The sequence below is a fragment of the Poecilia reticulata genome, chromosome 15, assembly GCF_904066995.2.
Source record: "Poecilia reticulata chromosome 15, P_reticulata-male-v2, whole genome shotgun sequence".
NCBI classification, from domain to species: domain Eukaryota; kingdom Metazoa; phylum Chordata; class Actinopteri; order Cyprinodontiformes; family Poeciliidae; genus Poecilia; species Poecilia reticulata.
This window is the reverse complement of record NC_088844.1, coordinates 5742120-5758188: the sequence shown is the minus strand read 5'-3', so window position 1 is coordinate 5758188 and position 16069 is coordinate 5742120. Positions and strand designations below refer to the sequence as shown.

Sequence of the window (16069 nt, the reverse complement as noted above, 5' to 3'; positions counted from 1 at the left end):
TTATGATGAATGCGACCATCCCAAATGTAGGAAACATCATGGAAAGGGAACAGGACAAAGCGTCCAAATATATAGGACTCATCTAAGAGCTGGAGAAAGCCGGGTGACCCCCAGACAGGAGAAGTGGATCAAACAGACACCTGGAAAAAAATGATCAGAGATCTCAGAACAGCACAGATTTAGGGACAAGCAGAACATAGTGTATAAAAATCACTTAAGGTCCTAAGTATCCAGATATATCATAAATCTGCAAGGCCTGAATGCATGACACTTGAAATATAGCGATTCATCATATTGTGCTGTTCTAAAAATGACTAATGTATATTTTCCAATGTATTAGTAGAGTATAAAGAAGTCAGACAACAGCGTATATCACACTGATTAAACGGTGAGAACACAGCGAAAGTACATGATGGATAGGAAGGAGAGCTCCCAGAATCTCACTATTATTACAAATTATGACAGCGACAGCAGGTCAAATGGACAACATGATTTAGGAACAGTGGATTAATAAATAGATTTGGTTTGTTTGTATGTACCTTCATTTTCAGAAGATTTGAGGAAGACCTTTATTTTGCTTCATGTAAAATCAAACTGGTTTTATCAGTGGAAAGTAAAGCTGTCCATTTGTATGGATTGTATAAAATCATTGTGAAAGTGTTTTGTATCTTGTAATTTTCGGTGGATAATCTCCTACCATCCTGACTCAATCTCGTTCGTTCTTTTTCTCTCTGCTTCTGCTCTGTTTCCTTCCGTATTGCAGCCAACTGCTTCCCTCCATGCCAGAACGGAGGAATGTGCCTTAGGCCCCAGCTCTGTGTCTGCAAACCGGGCTCCAAGGGGAAGGCCTGTGAGCAGACCCCGGTGCCAGCTCACTCCAGCCCAGTGATGCCTGGGAACGAACCCACCAATGATCACACTTACGGTCACACCAATGGAAACAATGTGGTGCCACAGAGGCCCATACCTCAGCAAGTGCCACCTAACAGCTACACCTCCACTAATAACTTGGCCCAGATGAAGTTAACTGTCAAGGCGGGCCCCCAGTTTGTCAGACCCCAATACATCCAGCATCATATCCAGCAGCAGTAAGTATTGCTCTTTGATTTAAGCTTTATTATGCCATGTGCCCCCTGTAGTACTTTACCAACTTCAACACTTTCACTTACTGACTTGTCGAGAAATTCACTGTAGTCGTCCACTGTTAAACTTACTGCTGAAGTAAGTGCTCACAGTTATGTTCAGTTACATACTGCAAATTCAGATTTGCGGTATGTAACTTTCACAAAAAAAATTAAAACTGTCACCATGGTGTGACAGTATGATATGAGACAGACAATCTCATTCAATGAGAAATCCAGTTCCTCCTGAAGTCAGACACCCAAAGCAAAAAGTAATGCCTAAGGGGTGAAGATGATTGTGCAGGTTGTGTTTCCATTAACAATTGTTTTGTGCTTATTTTGAAGTGTAGCATTAGAAAATTTAAAATAACTTCCTCAGTTTATGATTTGCTGTGGTTTTTGGCTTTTCCTCAAAGAAAGTTGATGTGCAAAAGGGAAGAACTTTGCTGAATAAGTTCTGACGTACTTAACTTTCCCACCCACAGGTCTGTGCCTTATGAGAGACATGAAACTTAGAGAAATGCCTAAGTTTAACCAACCAGTCCGGTGGTGAGAGCCTTTGCTCTGCGTAGACTGGTTGTTCTGTTTCAAACCAGTAATGGAAGCACTCCTAATTTGCATTTTCTATTTTTTTTTTTTTGCAACATCTCAAAACTTTGTTTGAAATTTGTATGATAATTGGCAGATTTTTGACAGAATTACTGCAAGAGTGGAAGGATTTACTAGATGTTAATAAGACCTACTGTAGCGTATGATTTGGAGATAGTGGCACAAAAAGGACAGCGGAGCTGAAGACGTTCAGGTTTAATCGGAAGGGATTAAACCTTAGGACATGGAGAGGGTTAGTATGGCAGAGGGGGCAGGATGAGATGACAGCAGAAGATTTGCTGCTGTGACCCCTAAAAAACACAGCTGACAGAAGAAGATTAAATATTGACAGGGAATTTATGAGCTGGTATGTAGAAAATAATTTACAGCTCAAAGCCTTTCTGTCACAGACGTCGCCTCCTGCTGACATCAGGCTTCATCTCTGGATTTCAGCATGGTGTCAGGTAGGATGGTGAATACTGCAAATGCAAGCTAGCTGTTGCTAATAGAAGCACAGAGAGTATTTAGTTCAGTTTTTTATAACCTGGGCTGTCTTACTAAGGTTGACCTGCCAACTCATTTCATCATCCATCAGGGCTAAAACAGGCTCCCCGCTCTTTCACACATGGAGCTGAAGTGCTATTAGCTCCTGCTGCGGTTAGCTGTTGGTTTGTTTTGACTGTAAGTAATGCAGATGAGTGGAGAGTGTGCACGGTGAAAATGCTCCAACATCTTGTCAGGTCCAGTTTGTGGACGTAGTGGGTGCAAAAGCAATTCCCCACTTTTCTGCTCCGAGCCGGTTTGTTAATGGAAACATTGTCAGGGACCCGACGCGGTGTCTCATTAATGCTGGCACACATCACATGATGATGTGAAGCATGTGGATGAATGTGATTTCTGTGTTCTGAGATTTCTTGGTTTTGTACAAGGCACAAATAATCGCTACCAGATCTGGTTGAAAGCTGCTCCTTGTTTGTAGAGAAGATTTATTTCACACAGAGAGCAGAAGTTCCCTGTGTTTTATTGTAAAAAACTCCAGACAATAACTGGTAGAAAACTTTTCCTCGGGATAATGTTTCAGTCAGGTAGTAAATTCTTGGCCAGATTAAAGTGTCCTGTGTTACATTTACTAACTTTTTAAAATCCGTCTTTTGCAAGAAAAGTTGTACAATAAGTGAGTGAACAGCTGTTTAACAAGGTCTGGGACAAGGTTAGAAACTACAGTAGCTGTAGAGTACTGAAGTGTTTTTAGGGTTCAGTTGGGGTACTCTCACACCTGGTAGTCCAGAAGACTTGGTTCGATTGGGGATCAAAGTCGCAACATTTGTTTCTTGTGGTGGTGCTGCGCCAAAAACCACTGAAGGAAACGACACAAAGACCTCTGGAGAAGACACAGAGCGCAACCTTCTTCTTCAGAAAATATAAACATAAATGCAATCGCATCAGATTTTAGTGGTTGTTTTGTCTTTGGCAAAAGACAACAAGCCTTTTCTCCCGCTAGCGCTAGACACGTGTTTGTTTTGGCTGTATTTACCCAGAATGCCCTGTAGTTGGCTTCCTGCTTTCGGAGTGGTCTCCAGCCTGTTTGGCATTCACGCATTCCCTCAAACTGCATCAGAGTTCACTTCAACCGAACTGAGACTTAGTTTTGTAGGCGAGCCAGAGTTTGTCTACTTTAATTGCACATTCACACTTCAGCAAACAACTGAACTATCTTAGGCAAAGGATCTAAAGTTTGAACAAGGCTGGTGTGAATGCACACTTAGTTTTACAGTCGCTTTGGTACATTACTAGCAAAACACAAAATACAAATCTTTATATTAAAAATCCCCAACTAAAATAATTAAAAATAACTGAAGCACCCTGAGGAATCACAGGTACAGCTCAGTGCCCAGTAGTATATTCCTAGCTGGATTTTTCTGTGACGGCACAAAAACTTACAATTTGTCTCACCTGCAGGCCTCAAAGCAGGAACGATGCAGAGGTAGTAGACAAAAATAAAGATATTTAAGAAAGTAAACCAAATCTTGAAACAAAGACATGAACAGAAACCAGGACCATGAAGGAGACAGCAGAAGGAATCTATAATGAAATACAAATGAATGTACATAAATACTAAATCCTGGCAAAGATCTGAACCCACATTCACAAATATTCTCAGAGTCCTCTTGCAGATTTCCTGTCTTTACCTAAAAATTCCTGCCAAGGAGTCCTGGCTTCAGAGGGATTCAGTCAGCTGCTGTTGACCTCGTTGCTAGGTGTGGTTGACCTCGTTGCTAGGTGTGGTTGACCTCGTTGCTAGGTGTGGTTGACCTCGTTGCTAGGTGTGGTTGACCTCGTTGCTAGGTGTGGTTGACCTCTTGCTAGGTGTGACATTGACTTCTAGGAACTGTGATTGGTTCACCCTATTCTTCTACTTCTGTTTAATGGTGTTTGGCAAACAACGTAATGGACCACTACTGTCACCAACTTTTAAAGAGGTGTGGACCACATCCCAACACTCCAGGCCCTAAAAAAACCTCATGTCATTGTTCATACAAATCACATAGCTTTAAAAATAGAATATGGCCTGATAACTTTTACGTCTTTTGTCTTTTTGAAATGATCAGTAGAGTTAATAGACTGCTGCAGATACTAAAGAAATGTAAAGAACAGTCGCTCTTAGTTCTTCAAATAGAACTTGTTTTTATTTTGGCTTTATCTGTTTAATATACAATGATAAAAAACATTTGAAGTTAGACTTAAATAAATTCATAACCTGGTAAAGAACAAATGCTTTTTATTTTGTACTAGTGTCCTGAAATTGAACAAAGGTGTACTTTCTTTTTACGATAACTACCTATTGCATATATGTCTCATTCATTGAGAGTTTCCTCTCGGTGGTCCAAGAGTAAGTTGAGCCTGTACATTACTAACATTTGGAGTCATTTTTCAAACAATATTTTGTTTCTAACTCACTGGTCAAGGGAATAAAAAATGTTTGGCCAGCAGTTAGGAAAAAGAAGAAAGACTGTGAACTGAAGGGTGAAGAAAAAATGTCCAAGTGTTTTGTGTCAGCACAAGCATCAACAATTATCCTGAGCTATTGGTGGCACTCTAATCCAACTCCCATTTGGTTTTGAGTGGTTATGAGGGTGAATGTGGTGAAGAATGCTTCTCAAAGATCTCCGTCCAGTCCATAAATCATGGGTGACAAGCTAATGATTTTGTAATGGCTGTCACTTTGGTTCAGCTGCACGAGTCAAATCCTACAGCTCAGAGTATGGGCGCTCATTCATTCATTAAAGCTGAGAACAACCTGCTTCTATCTCCCACCAGAATAAAACATTGACTTGTTGCTTGATATGGCCTGCGGCTTTAGGACAATTATTTGTACAAAAGTCTCAAGCTGCAGAGTTGGCCTTTCATGAAAGCTGCTCAGTAGTGCTGCAAAGATCAGTCCAATTTTAAAACAGAAAATCTTTTAAGAAATCTGGATTATAAAAACTTGACAAGTGTATGAATTTTTGCTACGATGACTTCTTCCTCCTCTTCTACCTCTTGTTTAACAGTGGTCAGTATATCCAGTTTTGGTGCATTTCTGCTTCTTGTGATTTCATGTCTTTGATGGGATTCAAAAATAAAATTAAGCCATAAATGAGCTGTATTGTTTAGAAACTATAAAATATTCAGATTGAAATAATTTGTTGGCAAAGACTATAAACTGGATAACTCCTTCTTACTGGAGTTCTTGATCTCTAACACTAACACGTCCGCCTATATAGATACCATTTATACTTATCAACATGGCCGTCAATGCTTTATGTGGTTATAAAATGATACAAATTTGATTTATCCTTAACAAGTGATCTCGCAAAACCAAATGGCTCCTCTAGGCAGTGCTTTACTTCACATCTCCAGTCCATCTGATAAAACACTCAGAATCTAATAAAACTTGACTTGACATACCTTTACTCTTGTTTTCTAAATTATATCTACCCACTAAATAATTTTGGAATTTTTAAAAATTACCTATTCAGCTTTTTAAAGTTACCTATTCAGGTAATTCAACTTTAAAAAGCTGAATAGGTAATTCAACTTTTTAAAGTTGAATTACCTATTCAACTTTAAAAAGCTGAATAGGTAATTTCAGCTTTTATATATATATATATATATATATATATATATATATATATATATAATATTTAAGCTATGACAGCACATGTAAAACGGTGATGGTGAGGTGAAATTTTGACATAGCATTTTCCACCAACCCCCATTATTAAAAATCCAATATGGATGTCACGTAGAGACTGTAGTGATGGCCACACCATTAAAAAACCTGTCAGTTTCTATCTATTTATGAACCTGTTCTTTTAACACAGCCCCACAAATCTAGAGAACTATGTTAGACAACAGAGTAGCTTATAATGTTACCTTGGTCACAGGACTCAGCAATTAGAATAACATACTGGTTTGGAGAGTTGGCCCTTCCTGTTCTGACTTGACTGTCCATGGTTGCATAAATTTAGGTCCATAAAGACAAGAATGAGCCAGTTTAGTGAAAGAACTTGACTGGCCTGTGAAGACCAGTCAAGTTCTGATAGAATCTGATAGAAAACCTTTAAGAACGATTAAATCTGAGAATTCAGGCCTTCTGGTTCAACATCAGTATGTGACCTCACAGATGTGTTTCAGACAGAATGGTAAAAAAGCAAAAACAAACAAAAAACACACTTCCCAGAAGAGCCGAAGCTGTTATAGCCACAAAGGGATTGCTGCCATTACATTACACCCTATGGATTAGAAATGGGTGGTCATTTAATTTATATGCCTGAAGATCGATTAGTGGGTGTTTTAGGGAATAATGTGCAGCTTTTTCTTAGTTGTGAAATCCAAACCTGCTCCATGTGGGAGAAAAAAAAATCCACCCAGGGTTATCCTTAGTGTCTTGCATCAACACACTTATACCAGGACTGCTGAATTAATCTCTCAAGGGTTTTTGGTCATATTAGGAAGCTGGATCATGTCAAAGACCTTCAAAAATTGAAGAACTCTGAAGAACTCAACCAGGCTTTCAGTGAAACAATGAAAAAACTGACACTTCCTCTGTCGGTAGCTTTGAAGTGTTGAGATCATGTTGTGAAGGGAATGGTTAGCTTGTAAACTGAGGTAATAAAAACAACCATCTGTGCTTTGTGTCTGAATATAGAATCTTCCACCATCATACCGTAGGATCCTAGTCATCGCATGCCCATAATGCACTTGTTCTTGCATTTGATCACCCGCAGTAGCCATGTTTCCATCAATGTTTTTTGAAGTATTGCATTATCGTTGATGGAAACTGCTAAATTTGAAGTAACTTCCTCAGCTCCACAAAAATGTTTTTATGCTTGTTTTAGTAGAGTTAATGCCCTAAAGGGGAGATGGAGATACATTTGCTGAATAACAGAATATTTACCTCACATGACCATGACCAGCTGTTTCCATTAGTCATGTGTAAATTTTTTTATCAGCTTGAAACATCACCAGTACTAGTTGACATGGCAAAACAATGACAACTTGCCCAATGGCAACACATTCCTGAGAACTTCTCTCCATTTCTGAGATGTGTGAACCAGGCTTAGTTTGCAACCTCTACTTCCTGTTTATAGCCACCATGTTTAGTGTCAACATTTGATGAAATTACACTTTACATAGCCTGGTTGATTAGTTAAATGCTTAATTTGCATATTCTTTTTCACGACATTTTTAAAGTTTGCTCAAAATTCACACAGCAGTGGGATGGAAACATAGCTAGAGTGATGTGTTTTTCAACTTGATTAAGACTCCTTGTCTACTATATCAACTCCTTTACCAGAAGTTGTATCCTTAGAAAACTCAACATGTACGCTAATGGACACCATCACACTTTACACATGGGTTAAGACGAATAAAAGTCCCTTTAAACACACTGACACTATGTAGTCATATGAATGCTATTATCATACAGTACATACTATTGTCATATGCATTAAGACAATTCATAGATGGATTGTATTATATCTGTGACAGTTAAGAGCAGTGAAAAGTACAAATCAGTCAGATGGCTACAAAACCTCAATTTATATAGACCAGGATTTCATGCAATTTCATGCAATGCAATTAAAGTCTGAAACACCCAAGTGAGGTGAAAACTTTTTACATGCATGGAAGCTGTCACTTTCTGTGGAATTGGACTGTCATAATAATAGCATATGAAATGTGTTTAAAGAGTTAAACCTTCCTGTGTTAGGTCAAATATTCAGATATAAAATATAAAACGTTCTCTGATGTAAACGTATGGTCTCATAACCTTTGTGAGGTGAGTGGATTTGTGGAAGAGTGTTGAGATTAGAGTTGTCAGAGAATCTCTGTATGTTTTCCACAATAATGTACTTCCTCTTTTGTTTGATGAAGGGATGATGCACACGGCCAGTCACTGTTCACATCCTCATCCACTGGCAGCGGCGCAGGTTCCCCCGAACATGGGCTATCACTCTTTCCCACCATTCAGACTGAGACTGATCTCTGTAACTAAGTTGAGATAAGCTGCTTATCTCCATTAATGTCATGAGTGCATGATCACAATTCAGAGCACATGGTCCGTTTGGCTGAGCAAAGCCCTGGCATCCAGAGTGCAGCTAACAGTCAGTGTGTGTAAGGCCTGTGTGACCTGACTGAGAGGAGAAAGAGTGGGAAACACCTTGTAGCTCTGTATGGGCTTAACGCTTAATAGTAGAGGAGGAGGATGAACTCAGACGCTAGCTGTGACCACCAACAACTGGCCTAATGTCAAAAGGTGCTGTATGTAACCATATTTCAGTTGAGCATACCTAAATGTAGATAATAAAATTCAATCTGGTCCCTAAAAGGGTGTAAATAAGATCAAACACAAGCCAGACGTACAACTTAAAATCACCCGCTCATAATTCTCTAGATTCCTCCTTGACACAGTGAGATGCCACAGAGTTGAAGAGAGTCTTGTCAGGGCCTGAACCTCTCTAGGAGGAAACAAATATGTATCTTGTCACCTCTGTACAAAGGTGACAGGCTGTACCTGGCTGAAAGTCATATTTTAGATCATGAGTTTCAGGAGGAAGGGAGTGCAGATTACTGACATCTGTTGAATGTGCAGGAAGTTTTTCTGCCAGGATATCATTAAAGCTGTTTGCTTTGTGAATTCACTGCAGAGACGAAGCTACTAATATGCTAAAAACATTCTGTGGAAAAAAAGGAACATTATTACTTTATAGTATAATCTTTAAATGTGATCTTAGCAATCATAATTTCCACTCAAATCATGGTAAATAAGGGACAAATAGAAATACATACACAGTAAAAGATGTTGGACAAGCAATTAAAATTGCTCTGTTAATTTAACTGGTGTCGCAGAGCATTCAGACAAACCTGGATGGAGTGATACTTAACTGGACCTTTGGTATGTCCATGACTCCTCAGCTCCTTAGCAGCTGCTTCCTCATACCATTCTAATGTATCCTTTGTAGAACATATTGCTGAGGTTCTGTTTGCTGGATCTTGTCAGCTTTCTCAGAGTTAATAGATAAAGCTGATGTTGATGTAACCTGGTCACGTCCTTGTTAAAGGTGCAGATTCACTCTAAGCATGTCTTCTGCTTCACCTACAACATATTTGCAAGTTCTGCTTTATAATGGAGTCATTGCTGCCGCCCTCAACCCAAAAAAAGCCTAAGGTTTTCACAGTTTTAAATAGAAACAGTTTGCATTTTATTGACATGTCTCACCTCTTATGTTTTTGATTAAATCCCTAATTAACGGGTTTCTTATCTCTTACTTTTAGTCTCTTATTCTGTCATACGCACGCACGCACGCACGCACGCACGCACGCACGCATCACACACACACACACACACAGCAACCTGGCATGGTTACGGGTTTTGGTATCTGACCTTAGATGCTCCACTATGTGTAAGGACTGAGCTCTTAGCTTCTGTTCTGTCTTTGGTCCAGATAACTTTCTAAATCCTAAGACTGAACAATTAAGCATGGTGACACTGCTGTTGGAAGAATCAGAAGAATTTAGCAACTCTTGACAAAGTGATTATGCAGTAATTGATGATATCCAACTCATGGTGAAGAACTGCATTCTTTAAATATGGAAAAGTCTCACTAAATGGAAGTGTTGCTGTCGACTGGTCACTGATCACAGCTGTGAGTGCAGCTCACAGCTGTGATCTGGGAAGTGTGTCCACTGTCACAACTAAAACACCTGCTTTATTCAGATTCACTGTTTATGTTGTTGAGGAAAATCTACATGTAACTTAGTTTTGTTTATGTTGCTCTTAAAATTTGTTCTTTTTTGGTATCTCTATGCACTCGTAAATGGATTATCTGCTTCTGTTTATTTGTGTTCTTATTTTAATTTTTTTTTCCAGAATCCGGCCGGTGCCGATCCACTCTGGACAGAACCAGCAATACGTCATCAAGCCCAAGTACTACCACACACACACCACACACACACAGATGCATGTTCAGCCCCAACCTGAGCGCCCCATCCCTCTGACGGTGGGACACAACTCTATCCATGGTGAGCAGGTCCTCTTCTGTCTGCTTTTAGTGTTTTGGTTTGTTTTATACATGAAAACTAACTTTCAACAGGAATTTCAGACAGTTTGCTTTGTGCTTTCTAAGCTGCTGCTCTTCATAAATCCACCACACAGTGTGATGTCTGTTGTTTTTAACGTTTCAAAAATTTTGACAAGTATTTTTGATCAAAGATTGGTACACTGCAAACAGGAATTGTAGGGAGGATTTATGAACACCCGCAATTAGATTTTAGATAGAAATTGAAACCTGAAATTGAAATTGGCCTGGGAACGCCTTGGGATTCCTCCGGAGGAGCAGGAAGAAGTGGCTGGGGAGAGGGAAGTCTGGGCCTCCCTTCTGAAGCTGCTGCCCCCGCGACCCGACCCAGGATAAGCAGAAGAAAATGGATGGATGGATGGATGGATGGATGGATGGATGGATGGATGGATGGATGGATGGATAGAAATTGAAAAAAAAAAACTTAATTGGGCCACTTCAATTAATTTATTTGCTGTCTAAAATAAATTTGAGACAAGTCAAGACCTTAAAAAGAAGAAACATACTTCTGTTCTGTTGTACATGACTGTCTTTTGCTGTAAACAATCATCCTCCACTGTGAAGAGAGAAGTTTCGATCCAAACTAGGTGGCTATTAATCTTAGTTCAATATTTGGAAGCGTGGCCAACACGGACTCAACAGCTTCGTTCTCTCCCTCCACTGCCATTGCTAAAACTGCAGGCGAACTGCAATTCTAAAATAGTGCAGAAAATTAACATCATTGTTCACAACTTCTTCTCCTTCTGTTCACTGATTGGCCCGGTAGAAGTTCTACCAGAGGAATACAGCTTAATGTGAGGAATCCCAGACGGAGATGTGAAGGGAAATGAGAATCAAGCAGACTTCTATTGGAAAAAAATGGCCAGATTAAGACATAAAGGAAGCATCTTTACATCAGTCATGCTTTGAACTGTGGGAGGATCTCTGTCTTTCCTACTTGTTTTGTTATCAGCTTTAAGATCAGGACACTAACTGAAGCCTATAGACACTTGGCTGTATCTTAGCCTTTTTACAGTTTCTTTGAGCATTTTATTGTCTGACCTTGTAGTCTTTCTATGTCCACTATTGACAATATTGGCAGAGGTTCACCGTATTTTCACTTGTACCTTATGTTTTCCCTGTTGAATGGTGGAGTTCATTTTTGCTGATGGTAAGCGTAATTTGTTTCTTGGGTCTTTGATGATGTCTTTCCCTTTTTGGCATTGTGTTAGCACACACCTGTACCTGTAAGGTGTCACCTTACAGAAAATTTTATCAAACTGGTCACACTTGTTGATTATCAATTACTCAAATTCAACTTCTAAAGCAATAAATGCACTAGAGAACACCAGACACATTTCTTCCAGACTTCTGTAAAGGGATTTCTCTTTGCTTTCTCTGCTCGCTGCAGACTGGATGGATCTCATTGTGATCCTTTCTGTTCTCAACTTGGCTGATGTCTGTGTTTTTGTCTGAGATACTCTGCTGACTTCCTTTCCATATGCTTGACAAGGCTGACAGTCTGCAGGAGGCGTGTGCAAAACCTACATAGTTACAGATGTGAAATCAGTAGATGGGGAAGTTTTCTCATTGCTGTGGTCAGAAGTATTTCTGACATGTTGTCACTAGGAGAGCACAAATCTGCCTGGGGAACTGCTGACACACCTAATTATAGCTCCATATTTTTCATCTAGAGAAGTTTAGCAAATTTCAAAGACAGAATTTAGTACGAGAGATAAACACGACTGTTCTGATTGTGTCCCAACCAGTCAGCTCTGTCTCCTACAGATGGCCGAGCTGACTTAGCCAACAAAGATGCTGGTAAATGTTCACTCATTCTCTCAGTTTTATTTCAAAATGGCTACAGTCCTGTGGGAAAGTATTTGCCCCCTGAAAAGGTGCTGGCCTGTCTGTGCCAGACCCAAAACTCCTACAGCCATCAGCTTCACTCCACGATTGTGCTGTGAAACAGCTGAAAGGCACAAACAGAGCAGAACACACTGGAGTTGAGACGAGAGAAAAATAAAATAAATAAACTGATCAACACAGTATTTATTGGGATTTTCTACTCTTTACCCCTTATTTTGAAAGAGAAACAAGAACTCCACATACAAAGCTTATATTTAGCCAATAATTGCTGGTCTAGATGCAAAAGAAGTGTAAATAAATGTAAATAAATAAATTAACAAATGTTAATGAGCATGCAATTATTTTTCCACTGAAGATGATTGAATTTAACAAAAAAATTAGGTAACTAATTTAGTTACATATTTTAGAGATAAAAATTCCAAAATGATTCAGTAAGGAGAAGACCTCTAACTCCAGTATGTAGAGATGAAGAGTTGTTAAAAAAGCACTTTGTTTGATTTATTCTGAGATTTCACCTTAACAAGTACTTTGTTTCTACGATTGTTCATTAAACATTAATACTTTTGTTCCTGTTAGGATAAATATTAGATCTGACTAATAATTTTCAAAATAACACACAGCATCCAGTTTGCTTTTTTCCACGATGATGAAGTGTTAAAATAGGCTTAAGAACAAGCAGTACAAGTTTGAAATCCCAGCCGACAGCAAACCAGACTAAATTACATGCGTTTGATGAGGAAAAGTTTTTTAGACCTGACAAAAACCCACTGGAAAAAAAACAACAACCTCTGGCCTTGAGAATAATTAGTGATTCCAGTGTGTGTTATGAAAATCATTTGGTATGTTTGGCCTGTGTGTTGTTCCAGTAAAGATCTCACCTGTACACATAGTGTTTAAATCATGGAAGTATTTCCATAGACATACGTTGCAGGCATCCTCCTGTAAATACTGCATAATACTGGGTAAAATGTTCCTCTGGCTGCTCGACTTGATTCCATAATTGTGCTGTGAACCAGTTGACAGGCGCAGACACAGCAGAGCTCCGTGGAGACAGGGTTTTGGACCCGGAACACAGAACCCAGGAATCAGCGCAAAGGGAACAGATTTTTAATAACGCAGAGAGACGGGAAGATAACAGAGAGAATTAAAACAAAACTTAATAGAACAAAGAACACTTTGATGCTAAAATGGGCAGAAAGACAAGCTGTGAACTAACTCTGAGGTAGATATTATATGCCTTCAGGTATCTTTTCTTCCAGCCTTTTGTTGTGTGGGCTAGCATTCTTGAGGGTGGGGAAAAGACGATGCAGAAGGAGAAACAAGTCGATAAGCTCTTCCCTGTCTTATTTCCGGCTTGCTTTCAGGATGAGCCGTTCAGTCTTCATGTGAGATGAAGAAGTTCTGAGGATAGTTAGGCAAACCTGAAATAAAACCAGATAGAGGGAACAGGCACCAGAAGAACGAGAAGTGTGCATACAGGGGCAGAAGTTGCTCATCGTTTTTGTCCAAGTCTTCTGAGGAAGGATTGGACCACAGCCCAGAGTTTTGTTTGTTAACCTCACCCACATATTTTCTTTTTTCCTTGCGTCTCATTCACATTTCGGAGGCGCTGTTGGATTAAGTGGAGAGGGAGGAGTAACGCGAGCCCTTTGAAGGAGGATCCACATGCTGAAGTTTTTCAGAAATGTTAATGACAGCATAGTTTAGTTCACTGTTTTGACTGGAGTCTCGGCAGTTCTGAGGGACCAGATTCAACCGGAGAGTAATTCGGCTGCTTATGGCTCTAACAAGACTCCTGCTCTCCCTCCTCCTGGTTTGTGCCGTTTTGTCAGCAGCACTGGGGAACCAAACAGGAAGGATCAAGGTGGTCTTCACACCCACCATCTGCAAAGTGACCTGCGTAGGAAGCAGATGTCACAACAGCTGTGAGAGGGGAAACACCACCACCATCATCAGTGAGAACGGCCACGCCACAGACACGCTGACAGCGCCAAACTTCAGAGTAGGTAGGTGATCCTGACTCTGGCTGCTTCTGGTTTTCACCGTCATCAGCGATCATTGTCTTGTCTCTAATCATAAAACAAAGGTTTACCTCAACGGAAGAAAAGTATTTGAATTGTGTGGACGTTGCTCAGAGAATTTGTGAATGATTGCCGGTCTCTGATGTCGTAAAGCTGTGAGATGCCAACATCGATTTTAACTGCTTCGGATTTCTCTTTTTAAGAAACGAGTGCAACAACTTTCAAATATGCAAATATAATCTATTTCTACTTTTTGCATGGATCAAAAACTGAATTGCCTTTATGAAAAAGTGTCTGTGAGACAGTAACTGACAAGAGTTTACACAGCTGCCTCTAAAGGAATTACTGAGACTACAAAAACAGTAGTTTTTAGATTAATCTAAAGCAAATCTTTCATGCTAGACCACTCAAAGCCCCCAGCATAAGGAGTTGTTTTTTATTTGCACACCTCAAAATATAAAAGTGCATTCTGCCAAAAATATATATTTTTTATCAGATTAATTTCAAATAATAATAATAATTTTAAAAAATGGTCATACTGTGCTAGAAAAATCATTGTTTTACTTTCTGCAAATGCGGGAGCTTTAAACAGCCTTACTATCAGGACCAGAGGCGAAGTCACACTGTGTGTGAGCTAGAGCAGTCACTGTTACTGAAGAATTGTATTATTAGTTCAAACCATGATAACATTACGAATGAGATATCTTAAACAGTCTTAAGTGTTTTATGTCAACCATTAGTAAGATTAATGCAAGTTGCCTGGTTACCTGTTCTGACTGTGTATGCTGATTCAGGTGGCCAGCTATGTTTTGGCAGCATCTCAAAAGAATCAGTCTTAAAAGTTTCTATATTAGTCATGACTATGCCACTGCTCAACAACATAAGCAGCAAGTGTTCCGTGTGCAAAGAACCAGTCAAAGTTCAGCTGCGACTCACCTGTTTTTCTAAGTTAAAGAAGCCAATATACAAGCACACAATGTCAGATTTCTGCACAAAGTGACAGTAGAGGACTGAAAGAGTATTTATAGAATGGGCATATTGGTAGCAGCTCAGTACATAGTACCATATATCTGATTCTATATCCCTTGCCTTCCCTGCATTACTTTGGAGCAGAATGCTTTAGATACTACCTTTATTCATTTGTTATTTTGTGGCACTGATAATAAAAGGAGGAAATGTGTTTTTGATTGTGGGTGTGAGTGGTGACTGGATTTTTCTCCTCTCATTGTGTCCTTGTGTCTGTACTGTGACATGTTGGCATAGATGTATTCACAATAAACAGTAGAGAATTGGATAGAATAGCATTCTAAAAGATCAATTTCCAGATGTATTTGCAGGCATGTGAAAGAATTATTCATTTCTGAAGAATTTTTCCTTTGATCGCATGACGAGGCAGACTGAACCAGACTTTCTGAGAATTATTTACTCACCAGCTGCCACAAGAAGCTTTACAACCACAGAGGATCTCCTTTGGGGTCAGAGTTGGGGGCCTTTGGATGGGATGGGGGTTGACTCTGGAGGCTGACTAAGTTGCTCCTCCACTTCTATACCTGATGAAATTATAGTTGTTATTTTTGGTTGAAATGATCTGGTTTCTAGACAGTCGTGAGCAGCGACCATCCTGAAGCTGACTCTATCCTGAAAGTTTAAACCGAAGATCCCATGAAGCAGCTTCAGTGCTGTGGATGCCATTACATGCGAGTACTGTTGCATGGATTCAGCAAACTCTGTCTCAACCTGCCTCTGTTTGAACAAAGGATAGCTGAGTGTTGGAGCAGAACAAGCTGAATTCTGCTCTGACTCAGCTGAACAAATGATTGGGCCTGGATTAATGCAAGGTTTAAAAACGCTGTTAACCCTGCATGAACCA

General features: G+C 39.6%; 1 protein-coding gene across 4 annotated transcripts in view; it reads left to right on the top strand.

Moving 5' to 3' along the window:
- Positions 1-16069, top strand: part of ltbp1 (latent transforming growth factor beta binding protein 1) — a 77867-nt gene that overhangs the window by 19552 nt on the left and 42246 nt on the right. For all 4 annotated transcript variants that reach the window (XM_081616108.1, XM_081616109.1, XM_081616107.1 and 1 more), the window contains exons 3-5: positions 764-1088; positions 10123-10274; positions 14014-14184. In XM_081616108.1, coding sequence (XP_081472234.1) covers positions 764-1088; positions 10123-10274; positions 14014-14184 — 648 coding nt within the window. The remainder of the gene's footprint in view (positions 1-763; positions 1089-10122; positions 10275-14013; positions 14185-16069) is intronic.